A 22,722-nucleotide genomic window follows, 5' to 3' on the forward strand; every position below is an offset into this window, starting at 1 on the left:
ATCAATCCAAACCGAAATAGCAAAAAACCGCATTTGGTTCGGATGGATTCGGATCATTTTTTTACCTAACCGCATGGTTTGGTTCGGTTTGTGGTTTTGATTTTACCAACCGAACCAAACCAAACCAAACCACAGTATAAGAAGAAAAAAAACTAATTAAATATATATCATCTAGATCAATACTCATAGAAATTCAATGGAAACTTTAATAAAAGAACATATTTTTTCTCTTATTAAGTTTCTACTTTGCTGCTTTTTCTATCAAAAATGTATTTATGTTCTACTTGAACTCTTAGAGAATGATTAAAATTTTAGTCTTTTGTATTTCTTACAAAATAGGATTACTTTTTGTCCACGTTTTAATTTGGTCTACGTAGTTGAAAACATTGTTGGATGAAATTTAAAACATTCCTGAAAATATGTTGTATTTTACCTTTTTAATTTGATTTTAAAGTTGAAAACAAAAAAAATATATTATTGTCTAAAAAAACCGCACCAACCGATCCAATCCAAACCGGATTGGTTTGGTTTGATTTGGTTTGGATTTTATTTTAAAAGTCAACCGAACCAAACCAAACCACGTACTTATTTATCTTGCGGTTCAGATGACTTTTACCCTTAAAACCGAACCAAACCGCACCGCGAAAATACTAATAATAGCATTCCTAATCAAGATTGGTTTTGCTAATAATGAGTTGACTCAATTTCAAGGGTGTGGATTCAATCTCCGCTATTAGCGTGAAGATCTCTTTGACAAGGGATCTCTAAAAAATTTGTAAGTGCTTATTGAGTCATGAGACATGTCCTGACCTTGATGTGTCCTAAATTTTTTTTATGTAAAATTAAAGTCTATTTGCCAGATTCTAAAGGAATTTTTTTTGTCAAATAATAATAACAAAGATAATTTAAAAGGAGAATCGAATGATATCTAAAATTAAATTTTACCAATAACTCGGTAATTTTTCAAATTTCAATTTTACGAATTTCCTACAATGTTTATCTTGATTTTTTTTTTAAAATTATGTCATATTTTAATAACAAATGCACGTAATTGTCAAAAAAAAAATAACAAATGCACGTAAATGTGTTTTAATATATAAAAAATCTTTCTCTATTATAAAGATTTGGCTTCAGAGAATGCAAAAGTACACGTGTACATATATGGTGCTTAAGCTCACTAAATGTTATCAAACTAATCCACATCAGCATGTTCATTTTCAGTTTTTAGTGAGAAAGGAATGCATTAATATGATATTTAAGATTAGACATTTACCATATCATTAGTCAACTATGCATTTATCCTATAAGATATCCATACATTGATGATATCACAAAATTAAAGGGGTAATTGATGTTTTTCTTTTTTGAGGGGAAGGGGGTAATTGAGGTTATTTAATTGATTTTTATTTTATAAAATATTGTTTATAACTTTCAACATTTTCACACCATTTCAAAATTCAACGTTCATTCTAAAATTTGAAATTCTTCTCGAATTCTCAAATCCCTTTTTCGTTGAGTGGAGAGTTTGGTTTTCGATTGTGTCCTCCTTCAATATACGTTGACATCTAAATGTAAATTTTACATATCATATTTGAAATTTTTTTTCTAAATTAAAAGCACAATTTAAAGAGAATATATGACATCTCAACTAGACTTTATTCATTTTTGCTTATATATATTATATTATTAAAAAAAGGGGGAGATACAAATACGAATTAGGGGGATATAAATCTACCCCAGTAAATCCACGCAAAAGTGTAGGTCGACCCTAAACGGATAATACAAAAAATTAAAACAACACAAGTGGGTCATCTTCTAATTAATCCTAAAACTAATCAAAGGTTTTGCGTATATATGTAACTCATCAAATTATTTTCCTAATTTAACTATCATATATTTTTTTAATAAGCATGTATTTTGTCAACTCAACATATCACATTAGCGTTTTTCCATTTTTAGATTCCTCCAAAGACCAAAAATGAAGGAATTTAAAATAAGGCAAAAAAATAAAATGATTTTTTTATATTTAATATAAAAAATTAAGCTAATGATATTAAAAAGGGTTAATACGTTTTTACCCCCCTATAATATAGGCGAGTTCCGGTTTTCCCCCTGTAAAAAAGATTCTTTCAATTCCAACCTTGTAATATTAAGATTCCGTCGAAAACCCCCCTGAGCACATTTGAGACCCCCCAGCTGATGACGTGGCGCGCTGAGTCACCCTTGTCTGCTGACGTGGCTTGCTGACTGTATAATTAATTTTATTTTTTATTTTTTTAATAGGGTACACGTGGCATTTGTAATTTTTTTTATGTCTTTACCCCCCTGTAATTTAGGCGAGTTCCAGTTTTACCCCCTGTAAAAAATTTAAAAATAAAAAATAAAATCTGGAAAATTTAAAAAAATAATAAAATGAAAAAATAGATTTTTTTTGAAATTTCAAAAAATTATAAAAAAGTTCGGATTTTTTTTGAAATTTAGAAGATATTTAAAAATACTGGAATTTAATTTTCAAAATAAAAAAGTTTATATTTTTTTGCGAAGCTCAAAAGACATTGGAAGAGCAACTTGAGGTACTCACTTTTTAAATTTTAATGTCTCTTAAATAAGACACTTTTTAAAAAAAAATTTAAGTAAAAAGAAAAATACATTAAAAAAAAAGAGAGAGATACAGAGACTGGGGGGACATAAAACCTAACCCAAGTAAAACCAAAAACGGGCATACATCATTATAAATCAGACCAAGCGAAACAGTCCTAAAATATCCTAACAAAAATTCACTAATCATGAGCATAACATAGCGAACCAGCGTACGGGAACGAAACCAGATTACAAAAAAAATATATGAACAGTGAACATTTGGCAAAAACAATTAGGATTTAATTTTAGCGAATGGATTGACTGCCAACACAATAACAAACCCAAGTGCCAACAACTCCCTGCTCAAGCAGCAAGCATAAAGCTCTTTCGAGCTCGATGAACCTGAGTGTAAGCGGACACTTTTTAAAATTTTACACGCATTAATAATTCTTTTTACAAAAATATTCCTATGTAATTCAAGCTTCTCAGATTTTTTTTCTAAATTTTTAATTAAACTAAAATCAATTTTTTTCTTCAGATTATATGATTTTTTAAATTTAATTTTCATATTGTAATTGGATTTTAAAAAAATATATATCCAGATTTTTAAAATTTAAAATATTTTCCAGTTTTTTTATTTCGCAAAAAAATCTAAACTTTTTTATTTTGAAAATTAAATTTCAGTATTTTTAAATATCTTCTAAATTTAAAAAAAATCCGAACTTTTTTACAATTTTTTAAATTTCAAAAAAAATCTAGATGTCTTTTCTGCTTTTTTATTTTATTTTTCAAAAAAAATAATCTGATTTTTTGTTATTTTTAAAATTTAAAATAAAATCAATCTTTTATTTTTTATAAAAAAATAATCTGATTTTTTGTTATTTTTAAAAGATTTTCAGTTTTTAATTTTTATTATTAAAATGATTTAATGATGTGGTATGTATATACACACATGTCATGCGAATTTTTTTTCCAGATTTTTAATTTTTTTGTATTTTTTCATTATTTTCAATTTTTATTAATTTTCCAGCATTTTTTTAAAAAAATAATTATTTTTTAAAATTTTCCATATTTTATTTTTTATTTTTAAATTTTTTACATGGGGTAAAACTGGAACTCGCCTAAATTACAGGGGGTAAAGACATAAAAAAAATTACAAATGCCACGTGTACCCTATAAAAAAATAAAAAATAAAATTAATTATACAGTCAGCAAGCCACGTCAGCAGACAGGGGTGACTCAACGCGCCACGTCACGCCACGTCATCAGCTGGGGGGTCTCAAATGTGCTCAGGGGGGTTTTCGACGGAATCTTTATATTACAGGGTTGGAATCGAAAGAATCTTTTTTACAGGGGGAAAACCGGAACTCGCTTATATTACAGGGGGGGTAAAAACGTATTAACCCTATTAAAAAACTAACAAAATATTTCATCATAATGTTTGAAGTTACGAGGGAGTCTTCAATGGGTTGGATCTTCATATTTGGCTAAGAGAAACCCCACAAATGAGATTGACACACCCCTAAAAAAAATGAGATTGACACCACATCTCACTTATATGTTACTCAATATGTACTTTTGCATCTAATGTGTAGAAGTTTAACTCACACACGACACATTAACATCTCTCCCTTAAGCGTGAGACTCTTTGTATCTATGATATGGTGAAATAACCAAATAAGGCCATTTCGTAGAGAGATGTTTTCACTCATTTATTTCATGAGAAGAGAAAAAATAAAGTAGAAAAAGAAATCAGATGAAAAAAGAATTTGAACATGAGAGAAAAAGTAAGGGAGAATAGTGAGTTGTTGGTAATTTTATGGGTTTGTTACGTTGAAGAAAATTGAGATAATTTAGTAATTATGCTATCAAAGTACCAAACTCATTAAAAAGTCAACATCAATTTAAAATGTCTAATAAACATCTACAATTTTCCTTTTTCAGATTCCACCAAAGACCAATAGTGAAGGAATTTGAAATAATAGATGTTGAATAAAAATATATATTGCCTTGACAAAAAAAATTGCATGAAAATGAATGACGTCCAACATCTAAATGTTAAGATTAAAAATATTAAAAAAAATAACACGCAAAACTAACAAAACAAATTATCATAATGTTGGAATTCCCAGTGTAGCCTACATTAGGTTATATCGTAACATTATGCTAAGAGAAACCACAAAAATTAGATTGATACCACATTTTCATACAATTTTTTTAGTTCATATCACATCTTCTCTTTTCTCCATTATAATTTTAACTCACATTTGACATATTAACATCTCTCACTCAAGTGTGCGAGTCTCCACATGTGTAATTATGTGACATAGGCAAATAAGGCCAAATTAAGATATTATATTAAAATAATATATATTGAATATTAAAAAATTAAGATATTATATTAAAAAAATAAAAAATTAAATAATTCATCATAATATTTGTAGTTATAAGGGAGCCTGCAATGAATTGAATCATCACATATGAATTAAATAATTCATATGTTGCTCAATATATATTATTGCATCCAAAAGAGAAGTTTAACTCACATGACACATTAACATATCTCCCTTAAGGTTAGGAATCTCTGTGTATGTGATATAGTGAGATAGCGAAATCAGATCAAAGATACAACATCGTAAAAAAATTTGGTTGGTGGTGGTTTCATAGAGGAGTGTTTGTGTTTGTTTCTTTCATGCGAAGAAAGAAAGTAAATTAAAAAAAGAAAGAAGATGAACAAGGAATTTGAACATGAGAGAAATTACGAGGGAACAAACTAAGGAAAGTATGTTTTACCCATTAGAGTATAGGTAATATAGTGAGTTACTGATAGTTTATGGATTTGTTGAAGGCGTTGGCGATTGCTGGTAATTATGCTACCAAAATATTAGACTCATTAAAAAAATACCACATCAATTTAAACTGTCTAATAAACATGTATTTTTTGACCTAACACATCTATATTTTCCACTATGATTCCACCAAACACCAAAAGTAAAGAAATTTATAGTAACAAAGGTTGAATAAAAAAAATTGCATGAAAGTGAATGACATCTAAAAATTAAAATTTAAGGCTAAAAATTCAACAAATGACAACCAAAAACTGAAACAAAAAAATCATCATAATATTATGTCTTTTGTGGAAGCCTACAATGGGTTGTATCATCACATTAGACTAAGACCAATCATATAAGTGAAATTGATATTGCACCAATCGTAAGATATTAGATATATGAGTCACCATACTTATATGTTGCTCAACATCTATTCTTGCATATAATGTGAAATTGTTACTCACAGTTGACAAATTAACATCTCTCCACTAAGTATCATAGTCTCTGTATACGTGATCCACTACCAAGAACCGCTCCCCCACAATGTTGAACCGGGATATGATACCGTCGTTGGACCTTCAAGGGGAGACATCACTGGTGTGGGATCGGCACATTGGAGAAAGAACAACCACACAGGTGAGAATGATACCACATCTTCATTCAAAACTTTAAGGTTTAAGTATGTGTTTTTTTTTCCATTTGTTTGTTGTTCAACCTCCACTATTTTATCAAATCTTTAGCTTTAATCGATACATGATACATAATAATATTCTCTATGTCAAGTATAACCAAATTCTAGCCCGTGCTTGGCACGGGTGTCCAAACTAGTTTCCACTTATAATTGGAGGTTCACCATAAATTTTATTTATTTTTTGTTCAATTTTAAATTAGTAACCACATAACATAAAAAAGTGAAAATTACCTTTAATTCCCAAATTTTTTATAAAGATGAAGTCCATACTTTGATTGATTCTATTCTAGAATTTTTGGTTGGGATGCTTTGTTGCAAGTTTTGCTAAAAAGAACAACAATGAAATTAGGTCATGTTTCGACATCTTATTGGATAAAGTCAACCCAAAATTGCAACTTTAAAAAAATCATGAAAGAAACATGAGTAGAATAGCAAAGATTGATATATCAAACATAATAGAAAGTCAATCCCATGATTTTTATAGGATTAATTCCCTATGAAGTTAAAAACCGTTAATTTAGCGTCGGTATTTCCAAAAGTTTAATGCATTTCTTTTTGACCAAGGGTGTGTACGCTTGTGCGAAGTTTTACGTTAAGCTAACAATTTTTTTCTAGAGATATCATCTCTCAGTTGTGTGCTTGACGATACTTAATTTGAAAAACATCCACAAATATATTTTTTTAAACCTTTGTTGCACTAAATATCCATAACTTTATTTTGACACAGATGCAGAAAGTCATTGAAGAAACATGGAACAATGTTACAAATAATGAGAGAACTAACAGAACACAAATCATTGGGTTATTCAACATCATAAAATATACTCGCTTCATTTACTATTATAAGAGGAAGACGAAAACCAAAATATAAGAAAAGAAAAAGAAAAAAAAATAGTGGCTCGTCATTCTAGGGTTTGCCGTGCGGTTTCGATCAATTTGAGGTAAAAAAAATCGAATAATCAAATCAAAGTATGATCTAATGCGAAAGGTTTTCACAAAGGACATTCAAACATATGCAACGATATTAGATTTTGTGATTTTCAGTTTTTGTACCAATTTATGATTTTCTTTTGAATCGGTTTATATTCGAACACTCATAACTCGTCATTAGTGTGATTAGTTAGACACTTGCAACAATATCAATATTACTGCTAGCATTTTTACAATCTCAATGCAAATAAAACTACTTAAAATTCATTTAACATCAGACACTTTAATCAAATTTGTAATATATACAACTCTTAAAATATAAAGCTTGATTAAAATATTCTACTCTCTCCAAATTCTTTCTTTTGTTGAGAGGAACTCTACAAATCCATGTAGTCAAACTTCAATTATTGCATCCTTGCGCTTCATCTTTAATTGTATCCACATAACTGGAAAAATAGAACAAATCAATAAAATCCCGTTAAAACCAAAGAACAATTGGTCGAAGAGCTAAAGAAGAAAAGTTGAACAAAAAATTAGGTAAAAAAACTATAAAAATATAGAGAGATAGAAAGAGGATTAAAATATAAAATAATAGATTTAAATAAATTGCAAACTCAAAGTAGTCAAGAACCAAAAACAAATATGTAATATTTAGAGAATAAGGATGAAACACTATTTATGGGCACTATGAAGAAAAATAATACAATTTTTTTTTAATAAAAAATGGATACAAACTATAAATGAACAAACATGATTTTGAAATAATTTTAAATTCTATAACTGAATGTTAAAATGATGTGAGGAATGGTGATGGTTGAAGTAATATTTATAAGGAAAAATTCAAAGGATGGTGAGATCCGAGAAGTAATGTTGAAATTATAAACAAATACCTATTAAATAGTGGTTAAAAGTATGTTTGAACTTTTTGTACACAAATACTAATGGAAGAACGATTAGCACACATCTATGAACATTAGACAAATACATGCATCAAACCAGCACTAACATGTCGACATCGTCAATAATCTAAGAAAATAAAATATTTGAATCCACTTACCTTGTTAGACTCGAGACTATGATTTTCATCTAATTGATTTTTACTATATCATATCTTCGTGATTGAAAATATGATTGTGATTGAAAATATGCTACCTAACAATCGGAAGAGGAAAAAAAATGGTGTTAAAGCTTGGAAGAAACGTATGGAAAAGAAGAAGGATAAAAAAATATGTTCATTTTTTCAGGTTTGACTATGAAACAAATTAAAAAAATGTAATGAAAGTTAATAGCATTTACACGCCATTAAATCATCCATTTTTTAGTCAACATTTACGTTTTAATCACATAAAAATAAGAAGGAATATTCTTTGATGAGAGAGATGAAAAATGCTAGATGAATAACATTAAATGCTAGATGAAAAATATGATGCCAAGTGTACTATGGCTCATAGATGTATCCTTTTGTATTATATAGAGATATAGAGATAGAGATAGAGATAGAGATTAATAAAAAACTAGCTAAATTGATTCTAGACCCCTTATGTGCATTGTGCACTCGTATGTGTATTGGGACACCTATATAAGGTGTCTAGAATGAACAAGTTGACATTATAAGTTTGTAAACACTAGAGAAAGACAAATTTCAAGCTAAAATTTGTGAGTGTTCTTCAATGAATTTCACTACAATTCATCGCGTCATGGTGAAATTTGTTTGTGCTTTGCCTGTCTGGACATAACCCTCATTTTTTAGGGTGAATCACATAAATTTTGATGTGTTCTTGTATGATATTTTTGTATTCATCAAACATTACTAGCAACAAGCTGATTTGGCCATTAACTACACGTATGGTTGATTTTGATTATATGGTTGCTAACATAGGCCGTCTTTCTTATAAGCTGCAATGAAATCCTAGAGTTTATCTTCTTCCCTCAAATTGGCCACTTGGGATTCATAGTTCCTAATCCTTTTTCCCTACAAGTCTAATTGTTGAAATCGTACCAACTGAGTTTCAAATTTCTCGTTATAAGAATAATAATACAATAACCATGAGTGCTAAGATCAAAGAGATACATAAGTCAACATATTACAAAGAAAGCACCAAGACAAGGGCACCACAAAAAAAAAAAAACTCAATTAATTTATAGGTAAAATCACACATACACATCTGAACGGTTGAGTGCTCCATTGATAGTAATTGTAAGAGAAACCTTTAACTTTGAATTTGATTCACGACCGTACCAAGAACTCTACCATGTTGATAAGAGGACCTTTTAAGCGATCTTGATGACCAAATATCATATGGTTAAGATACTTTCAAATTGACCACATGCAAGTCAATCAAACTTCTCCATTCATCCTCTAAGTTATCCCGTAAAGAAAACGTTAGATAACAAAGTCATACACTCCTCCACTAATTCGTCTAGCTTCCAAACCAACAAACCATTTCTCTAACTCCATCCCACTCTATCTACACGACTACTATTCACCATATCCTTCACTGAAACATTTTTGTCAATCGCTAAATTAAATAACCTACTAGTTTTTATAGGTTAATTCAAATTATTTCATGTAAATTCTATTGTTTGAATGATAAATTTGAAGAATTTTTAAAATGAATGAATTTTATGAATTATTTTGTCGAGACTAAATTTATGAATGGTTGGAACCAATTAGATAAATCAGTCTTTAAATCTGATATAAATTTTTTCAAAGAAAAATGATATTTGTATATCCATTTTGTAACAACTATTTCATACCCACGTTATGGTATTATTATCTCTTTTCTTTTTTCTCTTTCTATTGTTTTTGAGAAATCAAAAAAAGAAAAAGGGTTAATTATGTTTTTGGTCCCTACAAAATTGCGACCTTGTAAGTTTAGTCCTTACTTAATTTTAATAGCATTTTTAATCCCTACAAAAAATTTCTGCACTCAATATTAGTCCTTACTCAATCCAAATTTGTTTAATTTATGCTTAAACTCTTAAGTTTTTCAACAATTTTTTACAGGCGTGTTAAGAACGTTATTAAAAGGTCCTCCGAAAAAAATATCGCAAAAATTTGATTTCTACGTCCATATTTTTGTTACCTATATCTTAAACTTTTGTCGTTTTAAAAAATTCATATTTAATTTATTTCATGTTAAAAAATTATAGATTTTAGTATATGAACCTTTCATAGTGTTCTAAACTTGTATAAAAAGAATCGTTAACAAATTTAAGAGTTTAAAGATAATTAAACAAAATTTATTTTAGCAGGACTAAAATTATAAGTAAATTTTTTTTGTAGGGATTAAAAAAGCTATTAAAATTAAGTAAGGACTAAACTTAGAAGGTCGCCATTTTATAGGGACCAAAAACATATTTAACCCAAAGAAAAATAAGGTGGTGACAAAAATTATTACATGTTCAAATATCATTATTCTTTTTTAAAAAAGTTGATTGACAGCTAATATTGTTGTGTCTAGTTTAAGACCAACTCTCATCTAAACTTTATCCATCAAGAAAACCCTACGGTCAAAAAACAGTAAAAAACAAACCCTGGGTGATTTGGTTTTTATTCGTACTACACAGCAACACTATTACTGAGTACTCATCCATTGAAAAAGTGATAGAGGGTTTAGGGTTTTGAAATCAAATGCGACTCCTCTCTCATATGCACATGTATGTACCTTCTTGACTCTTCTTTTCTTCCTCGCTCGCGCTTCTAATGGCGGTTCATCTTAAACCCTAAATCTCCGATGCAAAAAAATCAACAATAAACCATGGCGGCAGAACAAGCATTCAATCCTTCTGAATCTGAAAATCACTGTTGCGCTGAGGTATGCTATCTTTTCCTCTCTTTATTTCTTCTAGATTTTCCATTGCTTTCATTTTCACCGATTGAAATTTGAAATCTATGTTTTGATTTTTTTTTTTTTTTTGTGATTTTAGTTGAAGAAAAAGTATTCCAAGTTTCAAGAATCACGAAATGCTCTACGTGAAGCTGTTAAATTACTTGAACGAAAGGTGAATGAGTACAAAGCTGAAAATGCTAATCTCAAAAAAGGTTAGATAGAATTTCAAATCTCATAATGATGAAAATTGTTTGTTTTGTGCATTTCTGTTATGTTTGATTAGATTTGTGATATTGATTATATTCAAAATAAAATTATTGATTAAGGGCCCGTTTGGATTGGCTTATTTTAGAGCTTATGTAAAACAGCTTATGCATATAAATAAGCTTTTATGTATTATTTATAAGCTTGTTAAGTTAGTTTATGAAAAAACAGCTTATGAAGATACACTTTTTGTTAGTGAGAAAGAACTTATATATTAACATAAAACCTTATTTATTTGCAGAAGCTATTTTTAATAAGCTCAATCCAAACGGGGCCTAAAGTTATGTGTAGTGTGTGTTATATTGATGATTCCTTGTATTAAGCACCGATACAGACACGGCAATGACACAGTGACAAGTTTTTATTTTTATTATTTATAGAATTTTTTAGTATAATTAGTTGTTTGATTAGTATTTTTTGTTTGAATTCTGATCCTCCAATACTTTCAACCCTCAACTCGAACCAGTTGAGTTGAGTGTACACCGACACTTCTGATGGAAGGTGTGTCAGGTGTCCGACACGTGATTACGTGCAATTAATTCATTTTTTAATTTTTTTGACCAGTGTCAGTGTTGTGCCTGTATCGGTGCTTCATCATAGGTTGAGATACTCATACCTCACTACTAGTGATAATTTGAGGAAATGAAAGTTATTGAATAAAATTACACATGTTGGTGTTGTGTTGGTGTTCAATGTTACATGTGTCGGACACCCGAAACACTTTCAATTTGGAATATTATGGTGACTTGGTGCTACATAGAATGATACTCAAAGTAAAATGACGGATAAATTGAAAGAAATGTTTGTTTAAACATTGCGCACATGTGTACTGTATACCTCAATTCAAGTCTTTAGCGATGTCTAACTATGTTTGTTGAGGATAAACTTTTGCTGTTTTGTGTGATGATCTTTTTGAGTTACGAAAAATTGCAAGATTGAAATAATGCTTTACTTGACTTAGGTGATAGGAGAGAACAAGAGTTTTATCCGTATCTTAGATTTTTCTTGCAATACTCTGAGTTGGTGGTTATCCACTGGGAGAGGACACACTGATAATATGAAGGCAGCAGTATCACACAAATATTGTTGCAGTTGTGGCTTATTTGTACATGATAGAAAATTGCATATGGCTATTGCTTGCTTCAGTAGTTTTGCTTTTGAATAAGAAATTGATATATTTGAATGTTTGTGGTGTTTTTCCCTTGATGCCCCCTTTTTATTTTTCTTTTTCCTCTCAGAGTGTGTGATTTGTGAGAGGTATAATTTAACCAAACTCTGTAACTTGTAGTTTCTGCAGCATACCAGGAAGAATTAGCGAGAGCGAAAATTGAAAAAGAGGAAAATCTTAAAGAACTCAATGCTAAGGTTTCTTTAGAGAATGAAGTTTCTGCCTTAAAATCTGAGATCACTGCATTGCAGCAGAAATGTGGCACAGGTGCTCAAGAAGAAAATGGGGATGTGAAGGCTTTGAAAGCCGATTATGATAGGGATAAGGAAATTGAAAGATTGAAGAAACTTGTGGAGAAAGAAAAGAAAAGGGCTGATTCTGAGAAGAAGGTTGCCGTGAATGAGAAAAAGAAGGCTGCTGAAGCTAGTAAGTTATTGGATAAGGGGATGCAGCTTTCCAAAATTGAGGCAGAGAAGGCCGAGGAGTATAGGCTTCAGCAAGTTCGTTTGGAGAAAGAAGTTACTGAAACAAAAATGAAGTTGGCTTCTGAGTTGTCAAAGTTTGAAGAGGCAATCAAAAGAGTTGAAACTGAAAAACAGAAGCTCTTAGTGGAGAAAAGGAATGCAGAGTCAAAGATGAAAAAAGCTCAAGAGCAGGCAGAGGTTGAAAAACAGAAGGCTGCTAGGGAAAAGCAGCATGCAGATGAGCAGAAGAGGCTTGCTCAAGATAACTGGACGAGCGCCAACGAAGCAAAACATCTTGCTTATCAGAGGTCTCAGGAGTTATTGAAGGATAAGAAGGTAATTGAGGATTTGAAGCAGAAGATACACGAACTTTCATCACCAAGAAAACCCAATGAAATATCTGGAGTATCTCCTAATGTGAATGCTGAAAGTGATAAAATACACTTTCTGAAAAGCAGTTTAGAGCTTGAAAAATTACGTGCAAAGCATGCAAGGGAAAAGCTAAAACATGAAAGGAAGAAGTTTGAGCATGAAAGGATGAAGTTTAAATACGAAGAAAGTTGTCGTAGCATTTTACAGCATGAATTGCACCGTTTAAAGCTTGATTTTATTCAAAACTACAATCACCTTAATATGCTGGATGCATCCTTTTCACCTGTCGCTGGAAGTATACACGGACTAGCTAAGGTTTGTTTCCTTGCCGAACTATTTACATTTTACAGTAACACAAGTTCAGAGTAAAGTTTGTTATTTTGTATCCTTTCATCACACCATGGCACATATAGGTTTTCAAATGAATAAAAAGTAAGTTTAATATTGATATGCATGGTAATAATACCGTCTTTCAATGTTAATAGTGAACTTAATGTTATTATACAATCTAAAAGAGGACAGCTGCAATGGTAATAGAAAACAGCCTTTATTTCACACATCAGAAATTTTCTGTTAAATCTGTAATTGAATCTAAAGTGACTTCAATTATTAACACATGAATAGTAATTTTAGGATGACAGCATTTGATTGGCAGAAGAGGAAGACAAATCCTGGTAAAACTTATTTGTTGGATGAGTATTTGCAAAAAGCTGAAACTGCTGACTGAGTTGGTATTTGTTCACAAAATCTTTTGCACACGTTAATTTTTGGCTTGTAGTTTTTTGTGGTTTAGTTTTTTTTTAGAAGCAAACTTATGTTGCTAACCAGCTTTCTCTATAAGTAAAGGTATGTAGATAAAAGGGGTAAGCTAGCTGTATGCTATGAATATTTTATGTAAATCTTATGGTTGTGAAAAATAATTTTCTAGCTCCCTTTATTGTTTGACTTATTTCAATATGTTAGTGGTTCCTAACTGTGATAATTTTTTAATGGTCTCTTTTTCATTGAATATGTGGATGGTCTGTGAAGATAGAAATTGTAAAAGGTTAGGTCTTAAGTTTAAATTTTATACTTCGAAAATTTCTTTTAGTATGTATATCTTACCTGTACATATGTCTGATCAATTTTTGTCTGCTGGATGATTTGGATTGCAGTCTCAAAATAAGCCAAGCATGCAGAAACCTGATGTCGTGACTCAACTCTGCAGTCTAGGTATGCCTCAAATGCACAGCTCTGTTGAAAATGAACTTTCAAAGCCTTGCAGCATAAGGATTGGTGCATGCGATTCTTTAAGGAAAAGCATGCAGAGTCCTCCACTTCTTGCTATATCTGAAGGGAATTATACCGAACCCATTACAGGTATTGGTTCTAAATTGGAGCCTCTCATAGGAGGCTCAAACAGAACATCGATACAGAGTTATGCAGTAAATTCTAGTACAGCATCTTTTTCTGATGCACACTTGATGGGCTCACAGGAAAGGGGTGCTTTGCAAGTTACCACATCACCAAAATCAGCCGAGGAGAACTTCAATGCAAGATCAAGCATGTTGAAACCATCTGACAGATCAGTTATTGGTCATGATGGAATAAGGAATAGGATTTCTGATACAATCGAATGTGTTGCAAATTTGTCTTCTGAGGGTAAGAAGTTAAACATGCAGCTAGAAGATAAGCTCTCTGACTTGTGTGGTTTATTGTACGACAAAATGAACGAATCCGTTGAAGGAGGGAGAGAGATGGTTACTAATCAGAGGGACAATCTACATGCAGAGAATGACAGGCCCCATAAGAAGAGAAAGAAATCTCATAGGGAAAAAGCAGGTACTTCTGTGGATGAGAAAAAGAAAACAGAAGATCCAAAAGCTGTAGTCTATGAGGATGCAGATGGCTTCAAACAAACTAGCTGTCCTGCATTATATGCTCAAACTACTCAGGCATGCAGGGAGAAGATATTTGATGCCTCAAACAACTTTGATGAAATATATAATGGAAATGTTATGAAGTTGTTAGTCTTAGAAAATGCTGTTGATGAGGAACGCTATAGCATAGCGATGAATGCACCCTTGTCACCACTATCTTTTCCCGAGACTGAAACATTTGCTTTGGATAATATGGAGCCTTTTCAGAATGAAGTTCTTCACACAGACTTGTTGGACCAAAGAGATTCATCTCCTTCAACTAGATGTGATGTCATTGATGTTGAGATGAATTCCAATGATGCATTTGCAATTCCTTGTAATGAACACAGGGCAAAGCAGGCTGTACAAACTGATGTGAAGTTGCAGGACACTCATTCTTTGGAAAATTTAAGGGATACATTTCTGGTGGAGACTGGAACTGGATCTTTACAGCATCAACTTCCTAATTTTGGTCTCATAGTATCGGATAGGGAGGATAATAGTTGCATATCTAGGACACTTCTTGCTGCAAGAAGTTGTATAGCACGGTGCAGTTTGGATACTCAAACTGGATGGGCAGTTGGTAGCATTCTGTCTGCAGTTGACATGGAAGAAATATCCATACAAAAGTAAGATGTTGTTTGAGATGATAAGTTTACAATATCCATGCTTTGAAACATCTTTACTAGTTTTGATATTCATGTTAAGACTATTTTTCTTTACTACTTTACATCAAAGGCGTGTCTGGTGCAACGGGTGTCGGTATCTGACACCAAAGCATGTTGTTACATTCAAATAATTCATTTTCTCAAATTATTACCGGTGTCGGCGTGTCAGTGATGGTCCGGTATCCTAGTCTGTGTCAGTGCTTCACAGTTATTTACTAAATCATTTTATTGTATAGTTTTTTATGAAGGCAAATGATGATAAGTTTATAATATCCATGCTTTGAAACATCTTTACTAGTTTTGATATTCATATCAAGACTATTTTTCTTTACTACTTTACATCAAAGGCGTGTCTGGTGCAACAGGTGTCGGTATCTGACACCAAAGCATGTTGTTACATTCAAATAATTCATTTTCTCAAATTATTACCGGTGTCGGCGTGTCAGTGATGGTCCGGTATCCTAGTCTGTGTCAGTGCTTCACAGTTATTTACTAAATCATTTTATTGTATAGTTTTTTATGATGGCAAATGATGGTTATTGTTTCTTTTGATTTCTTTCAGTGAGAAGCTTTCTGTGTTATTGACGCTTTTGCTGTTCAACTTCACCATGACTGCAATGAAGTTTGGTGGTGGCAACTTACTCCTTTGCTTGAGTTCTTATGCTGAACACATCTGCAGAGGTTCATTCATCTCTTTCATGTTTGATTTGTGTTTTGTATATTTGAAACAATGTTATGCTAGATTTGATCCCTCCGTTCCAAATTAAGTTTAGTTTTCGTATAAAAAATGTAACAAAATAAGCGTCATTTTGCTTTTTTCAATGTGACAATAATCATCCTTTCCCAATTCTACACCAATTAATACTTTGTGAACCACTTTCAAGACATTACACTCCACTACACATTTATGACAATGGCTAATAGCCAATTGATATTGAAGATAATATTATAAAATTGCAACATTCTTTTTATTCATTTATTGTTTTTCTTACTTTGCATGAAAAAAACATGGGACAACATTTATTTTGGAACGGAGAAAGGGATTAAATTTTTTGATATTGTGTTATACTATACACCAGATTGTAGTTGTGTTAGTAAGTTGGTAAATCTATTTTAATGATGAGTTACATATTTGTTAAAACCTGTTACATCGATGGTGGATTGAAATTATATTAACTATAGGTAACTTTTGGGCGCTATTCTGTTGAACTTATAAACTTCTCTATTTTTTTGGGCAGTTATGACTGATGCAGACACAAAAGTTTTGCTTTTAGAAAAATTTTCATTGCTGGGGCTGCTCCGCCTTATTGAAGACTTTCTTATAGAAGGAAAAGTTATGTTAAAAAATTTTGTACCTACTGAGACCTCATCTGATAGTAATTTGAGAAACGATAGTTTTCTGGATGGCATAGACACACTATGTGCTAAAGAAGCTACGAACGAGCAGTTGGTAGCGGCGAGTATTATACTAGCATCATTATGTGCTGCAACTGATTATATTGGGTTTATTTCTGAGGCATCATATAATATTCTTAGGCTCTGCAGATGTGATTCTTTTGTGGTGCTAACTATTCTTCACATTTTTGCTAATCTGGGTGGAAGAACGTATTTTAACTCGTGCAGTTATGGCTTGATGGTGACTGTCTTGAAATCTCTAGTCATGTTTCTTGAGGGAGGGAGCGTATCTGTCACTACTTCTTGTCTTCTAGCAATAAATCAGCTGCATACTGATTTATGTTCTAATGTTAAATGCCCTTTCTCAGAAGGTGCCGAGTCCATTGATGTTGTTACATCGTTGCTCTTAGAAAATATCAAGAAGCATCCATTTCAGCAAGAACAACAGTTTGATTCGTCCAATTTCAGATCCCTTTCAGACAATTATAATAATGGACAGTGCTCTAATCAGGATGTGGTTCCATGCCAACTTAGTGACATTCTCTCGTTGTTGGAGCTTGTTGCAAACAAAATGGTATTTTTTTTTCCTTGCTTCTAAAGTTATCTTTTTATTGCTCTAATTTTAAATGACATTAGTCTACTTCTGGAATTTCATTCCCAGCAGCAAGGTTATTCTTTTTGGATGTCAACTTTTATAACCAGAAAATAAATACAATAATATGATAAGTAGAAGTCCTACATTATAAAATTAATATGGGCAGTGTTCAAGAAACAGAAGTCAGTTGATTTGCTGTTTAGTTTTCTGAGATAAGTTAATTTCGAAACCTGGCTCTAAGTCTAAGATATTTGTACCTATCATTCTGAAATATGAAATATTGAGTTTGAATGTTGTCTTCCCAGCCATATCAATGACGATGACAAAAATCTATTGACTTATTGGACTTTTGTTATGATTAGAAAATGCATGGAAATTAGTTAGTCACTTTGTAACAAAATTACTTTCTTGGTACCTTTTATTGAAATTTGTTGCTCTCTACATCATCATTGAAACTAGCTAATTCAAGGGATATTTTGACAAATTTTGTTTGTTGTATGAGTTCATTTAAAATTGTGTCCATGGTTGTGCTTTCAATTGTTTTTTTTTTTTGAGGGGGTCCTGCGAAGTAACCAGGATAAGTCTTTAGATACTCGGCCTTCTTATTTGATAGTCTCACCTCAAACCCCTTTTCTTTTATTCTTCTACTGTGAGAAGGTGATGTTTATTAATACCTTGTAAATTCTCTGACTTAATAAAAACCTTGTAAATATTTTCTTTTTTGTTTTCGTTGACATTCAACTTGTCTTACACAATTGCTAATTTTTTCTGTTCTCATATTTCTTTGTTCATCTTGATTCAGTTAAATAATTCCTAAGCCTAATCATATAGTTTTCTCTTATTTTTCAGAGCTGGCAGTGGACCAACACAAAACTTGTTCCTCAGCTGCTTCATGTACTGGACTCTTGTGCTGTGGAGAACGCTGCGGTTGCTATCATTGTTCTTCTTGGTCAGCTTGGAAGGTAAATCGACCTTTGTTTGATAATAATAGTGTTTTAAAGTCTGCATGCATCAGTATCTTCCTACCTATTGTTTATAGGCTACTTTTTCATGTACTGTAAGGTTGTCACTTCCCTTTGGAACAACATTTTTGGGTTCATGTACTGTAAGGCGGTCACTTCCCTCTGGAACAACATTTTTGGAATAATTGGAAAGATTGAGTGTGTCCCTCTCCCTCTACTCTGGAACAGTTTTGTATGGTTGAAAATTTCATACAACAAGATTGTGTATGGGTTTGTGGAATTTAAGTTATGTTAATGTTAATATGAGGCCTGAAATAAAGTGATGCGAGGACCTATAAATATAATAGGACTCCGATGAAATAGGATAAAAAAAAAAAAGAGTTGTGCAATTGTTGTAATACTTGTTGATTCGTTTTCTAATTGTTCTTTTCTAAAATAAGGGAAGCTGTAGTACAATGGTTGAAGTTGCATTTTTGCGACTTCACTTGTTAAAGTCTTGGAATTAGTCTCTCTTGTAGATGCCAGGTATGACTGCCAATGGGTCCAATCCTTCCCTAGACCCCCATCCCAGGACTTTATTTAATTATGTTTGAATCTCTACTGGGATGAATAGAGATAAATTTTGCTTATTGTACGACATCTTTTCTTGGAAGCTTTGGATGGTGAATTTTCCTTTTACATTAACCTCTCATAACTGTTTCTTCTTTTGTGATCCACATATATGTGAACAAGACAAATGCTTTTCCATCTGTTTCTTTTTTTTTTTTATCTTTGTTATTGTTAATTGTGTGTTGAATATTGTTACTTACCAGGCTTGGAGTTGATGTTGGTGGATATGAAGACCATGGAGTTGAGAATTTGAGATCTAAACTGCTGTCTTATCTATGCAATTCTTTCATGAAAGCAGGCACTTCTCTTCAAATTTCTACTGCCACTGCACTGTTTGGCCTTCTTCCTCTTGATTTAGAATCACTTTCGCAGACTGAGTTCAGTCTTCAGGCATATCCTAGTAAATCTATTTCTGATGACGCTGGAAGTTTAAGGAAGTGGTTTTCTGGGCTAGGGGAACATCAAAAAAATTTGCTTTACGGCATTTTAAGACCCACTGAATGATCATTTTAGACGAACTGATGAAGATTTTTGTTATCATTCTTCATCGAGGTTACTCATTGAAAAACTAACTGTACAGATTATGGGAAATTAGGCGGTTGAGAGCTTTTGAGATATGGGCTGATGTTGCTCTCAAATTTTGGATACTATGTTAGGGATAATTTATTGTTTCCCTAGTTATCTTCCAAAAAAAGTTAGTTTTATGTATGTAAGTTTGGTATATGTAAATTTATAAATATCAATTTACTATCCAAAATGGCGTTTATCTTAATTGTTCAGTTCAGCAATTTCAGGTTTTATATCAGTTTATTTTGCCGAGATTCACGGTATTGCCTACTTTGTGGAGGAGAATAGCGTGAATGTCACTGTAAATTTCTTCTTAACCATTAAAACGTAATTTGATGTAATTTGCCGACTCTTTTTTAAAGAGATATGATGTTTTGACAGATATAGAGATATGATGTTGAAACATTATTTTTTGAACAGTTGTAAGAAGCAAAAATTGCCGAAGTTCTTAAACTGTAAATGGTATTATCATCAAAGTGGAGTTAAGAACTTCAAATAGTTTTGCTCTCTATCATATATATTTGTAAGAAATATATTTATGCAAGAATTACTTCTTTCACAGAACAACACTTATCATCAAGAATTTTTCCACATAAAGATAAATGTAAAGCTAGAAATGTTTAAAACAGAAATACTCCATCAGTATCTTACAACATTAACAACACCAAAAACAGAAAATATCAAAATATATCTTTTATTTTGTCTATTTCACCCAAACAACCCTGCATGAAATTTATAATTACCAACAAGAAACTTTGGCAAATCAGTGCCTTATTCCCATCTCTTGCATTTCTTGTCTTTTAGTTGCATAGTTGAAACTGGAAGTGGTGGAATACTCTGCTCATGCCTGAACACATTTTCAGGATCCACTTTAGTCTTAATTTTCACCAACCTATTGAAATTATCTTTGAAATACATGTTACCCCAAGAAGATGCTTGTATAAAGCTTGTACTATTCTTCTTATTCATTCCCAAATCAAGATCTCTATAGTTCACATATGCTTCCCTTGGAAACTTAGACACATAAGGGGTCATGTAGTTATAAAGCTTCCTGATCCAATCAACATGCTTTGAAGCATTCTTGTCTCCATCTTGCCAAAGAGTTAAATACTGAATTTTGTAAAGTGTTCCATTTCTATGAGGAAAAGGGATATCAGATTCCGAAAAATTGTTCATCATGCCACCATATGGATTCCAAATCATCAAAGGACTATCTTCTTCCAACAACCTTTGCCATAATCCTTGTAAACCGGTTTCCGGTATCGGCTCTCTTACGAAATCTGACTTTGCTTTGAAGTAATTCTTGAATGTTGATTTTCCTTCAAGCAAAACTTCAGGTGGTGTATCATTTGGATAGCCTGCAATATACAGAACAGATTTGATCCAGCTAGTTTCCATGCAATCTTGTTTAGTCAAACCTAATTCAGGAAAACTTTCCTTCATAACTTGAAGGAGTTTCTCCGAATCACCTAGGAATTGAGCATTGTAAGAAGTAGTAATAGTTCTTTGAGTTTTGTTTGCAGCACTAGCAGCTGGTTGAATGATAACTCTCATAAAGAGATTTTCATCAATAGTTGGTGCTACTTCTTGCCATTTATGAACAATCTTGCTTGCATCTTGTTCTAAGCTTTTGGTAACGGTAAAAACCGTCACGGTTTTTGGAACAGGAACAAGCTTAATTTTCCACCAAAGAAGAATACCAAAACTTCCACCTCCACCACCTCTAATAGCCCAAAAGAATTCCTCCCCCATAGATTTTCTATCAAGAATATTGCCGTTTGCGTCAACTATTTTCGCATCGAGAACATTATCAGCTCCAAGACCATATTTTCTCATCATGGATCCATATGCACCTCCTGTTATGTGTCCACCAACACCTAAACTTGTGCAAAGACCAGCAGGGAAACCATGAACATCACTTTTCTCATGTATCCTATAATACACTTCGCCGATAGTAGCACCGGCTTGAATCCAAGCGCTATTATCTTCGATATCAATATTTACATCGCGAAGTTTGGCTAGGTCGACGATTATGAAAGGCGTTTCAATTTCAGAAACATACGAGAGTCCTTCATAATCATGGCCACCACTTCTAACTCTTAGATGAATACCAAGTTTCTTTGAACAAGTAACAGCTACTTGGACATGTGAATCGGTTAAGGGTGTGAATATAAATTCAGGTTTTGGAGCTGAAGGTACCAAATACCTTAGATTTTGTGCTGAAGAATTAAGGATGTTGTTAAATGAAGCATTGTTTTGTGTGTAAATTGATGCATAAAATGGTGCTGCTTTGTCTGAATAGAAGCTTAGACATTGGACAAAGTTTTCTTCAATTGAAGCTGATTTTGTTAATGAAATTGATATCAAGAGGATTAAAATTGCCAAGCATGAACTTGGTAATGATTTCATGATTTTAATTTGTGTTGTATTTGGGTTTGTGTTTAAGGATGCTATCACATATGTTATGTATTTATATATAAGCTATGGTGCTAATGTGATGGAAATTTTTTACGTATAAGTTGAGCTAAGGTAAACGTCATAAAGTTGAAGAGTGTTGGCATTATTTTGGAGCAAATAAGATTTTAATTATGAAAGTGTGGAACATGGATTTCATGATCTATCTTTGATTAGAAGAACATCGACCTCATTTATGATAGAATAATCACATTCAAGTTGATTCATTTTAATATTTTTTCTCAATTTATTTTTATAATAATATTATCGCCACAGAGCCGTTGGATATATTTTTTTGTCGCAAAACTTTGTTTCAGTTTTATATTATATATATAATTTATTATATGTAACCAAAAAAAAAATTATTACATATTTTTTCTTTGACGAATATTTAATCACATATTTCATCATCAAATTCAAAAATTCTCTCAAAAAAAAAAA

At 31.8% G+C, this 22,722-nt stretch overlaps 2 protein-coding genes across 6 annotated transcripts; one reads left to right on the forward strand and one right to left on the reverse strand.

Annotated features, from left to right (window-relative positions):
- Positions 1-10,612: 10,612 nt before the first annotated feature.
- On the forward strand, positions 10,613-20,032 carry MEE22 (maternal effect embryo arrest 22). Of its 5 annotated transcripts, none has more exons than XM_085743446.1 (9): positions 10,613-10,850; positions 10,963-11,077; positions 12,418-13,448; positions 14,288-14,774; positions 14,904-15,660; positions 16,262-16,380; positions 16,938-17,668; positions 18,539-18,651; positions 19,464-20,032. In XM_085743446.1, the coding sequence occupies exons 1-9, from the start codon at positions 10,794-10,796 to the stop codon at positions 19,762-19,764; spliced, it is 3,711 nt and encodes a 1,236-aa protein (XP_085599572.1). In that variant the 5' UTR covers positions 10,613-10,793; the 3' UTR covers positions 19,765-20,032. The 5 variants fall into 5 exon arrangements, with proteins under 5 accessions (XP_085599572.1, XP_085599573.1, XP_085599574.1 ...); XM_085743447.1 differs by having other exon boundaries at positions 14,288-14,345; positions 14,493-15,660; XM_085743448.1 differs by having other exon boundaries at positions 12,427-13,448; positions 14,288-14,345; positions 14,493-15,660.
- A 277-nt stretch (positions 20,033-20,309) lies between these two features.
- On the reverse strand, positions 20,310-22,440 carry LOC146945075 (monolignol oxidoreductase AtBBE-like 13). Its single transcript, XM_085743449.1, has one exon. It carries the CDS (start codon positions 22,234-22,236, stop codon positions 20,599-20,601), a length of 1,638 nt encoding a protein of 545 aa, XP_085599575.1. The 5' UTR covers positions 22,237-22,440; the 3' UTR covers positions 20,310-20,598.
- Between the last annotated feature and the right edge of the window lie 282 nt (positions 22,441-22,722).

Source organism: Medicago sativa, chromosome 2 (genome assembly GCF_051527215.1).
Source record: "Medicago sativa cultivar Bolivia chromosome 2, Bolivia_mono, whole genome shotgun sequence".
In the NCBI taxonomy this organism is placed as follows: Eukaryota; Viridiplantae; Streptophyta; class Magnoliopsida; order Fabales; family Fabaceae; genus Medicago; species Medicago sativa.

Excerpts from the sequence above, each read along its gene's own strand:
- MEE22 (XM_085743444.1), top strand. The coding sequence starts at position 10,794 with ATGGCGGCAGAACAAGCATTCAATCCTTCTGAATCTGAAAATCACTGT. Across the intron at positions 16,381-16,937 it reads TGCTGAACACATCTGCAGAG|TTATGACTGATGCAGACACA; the intron begins GTTCATTCATCT and ends TTTTTTGGGCAG. Across the intron at positions 18,652-19,463 it reads CTTCTTGGTCAGCTTGGAAG|GCTTGGAGTTGATGTTGGTG; the intron begins GTAAATCGACCT and ends GTTACTTACCAG.
- LOC146945075 (XM_085743449.1), bottom strand. The coding sequence starts at position 22,236 with ATGAAATCATTACCAAGTTCATGCTTGGCAATTTTAATCCTCTTGATA.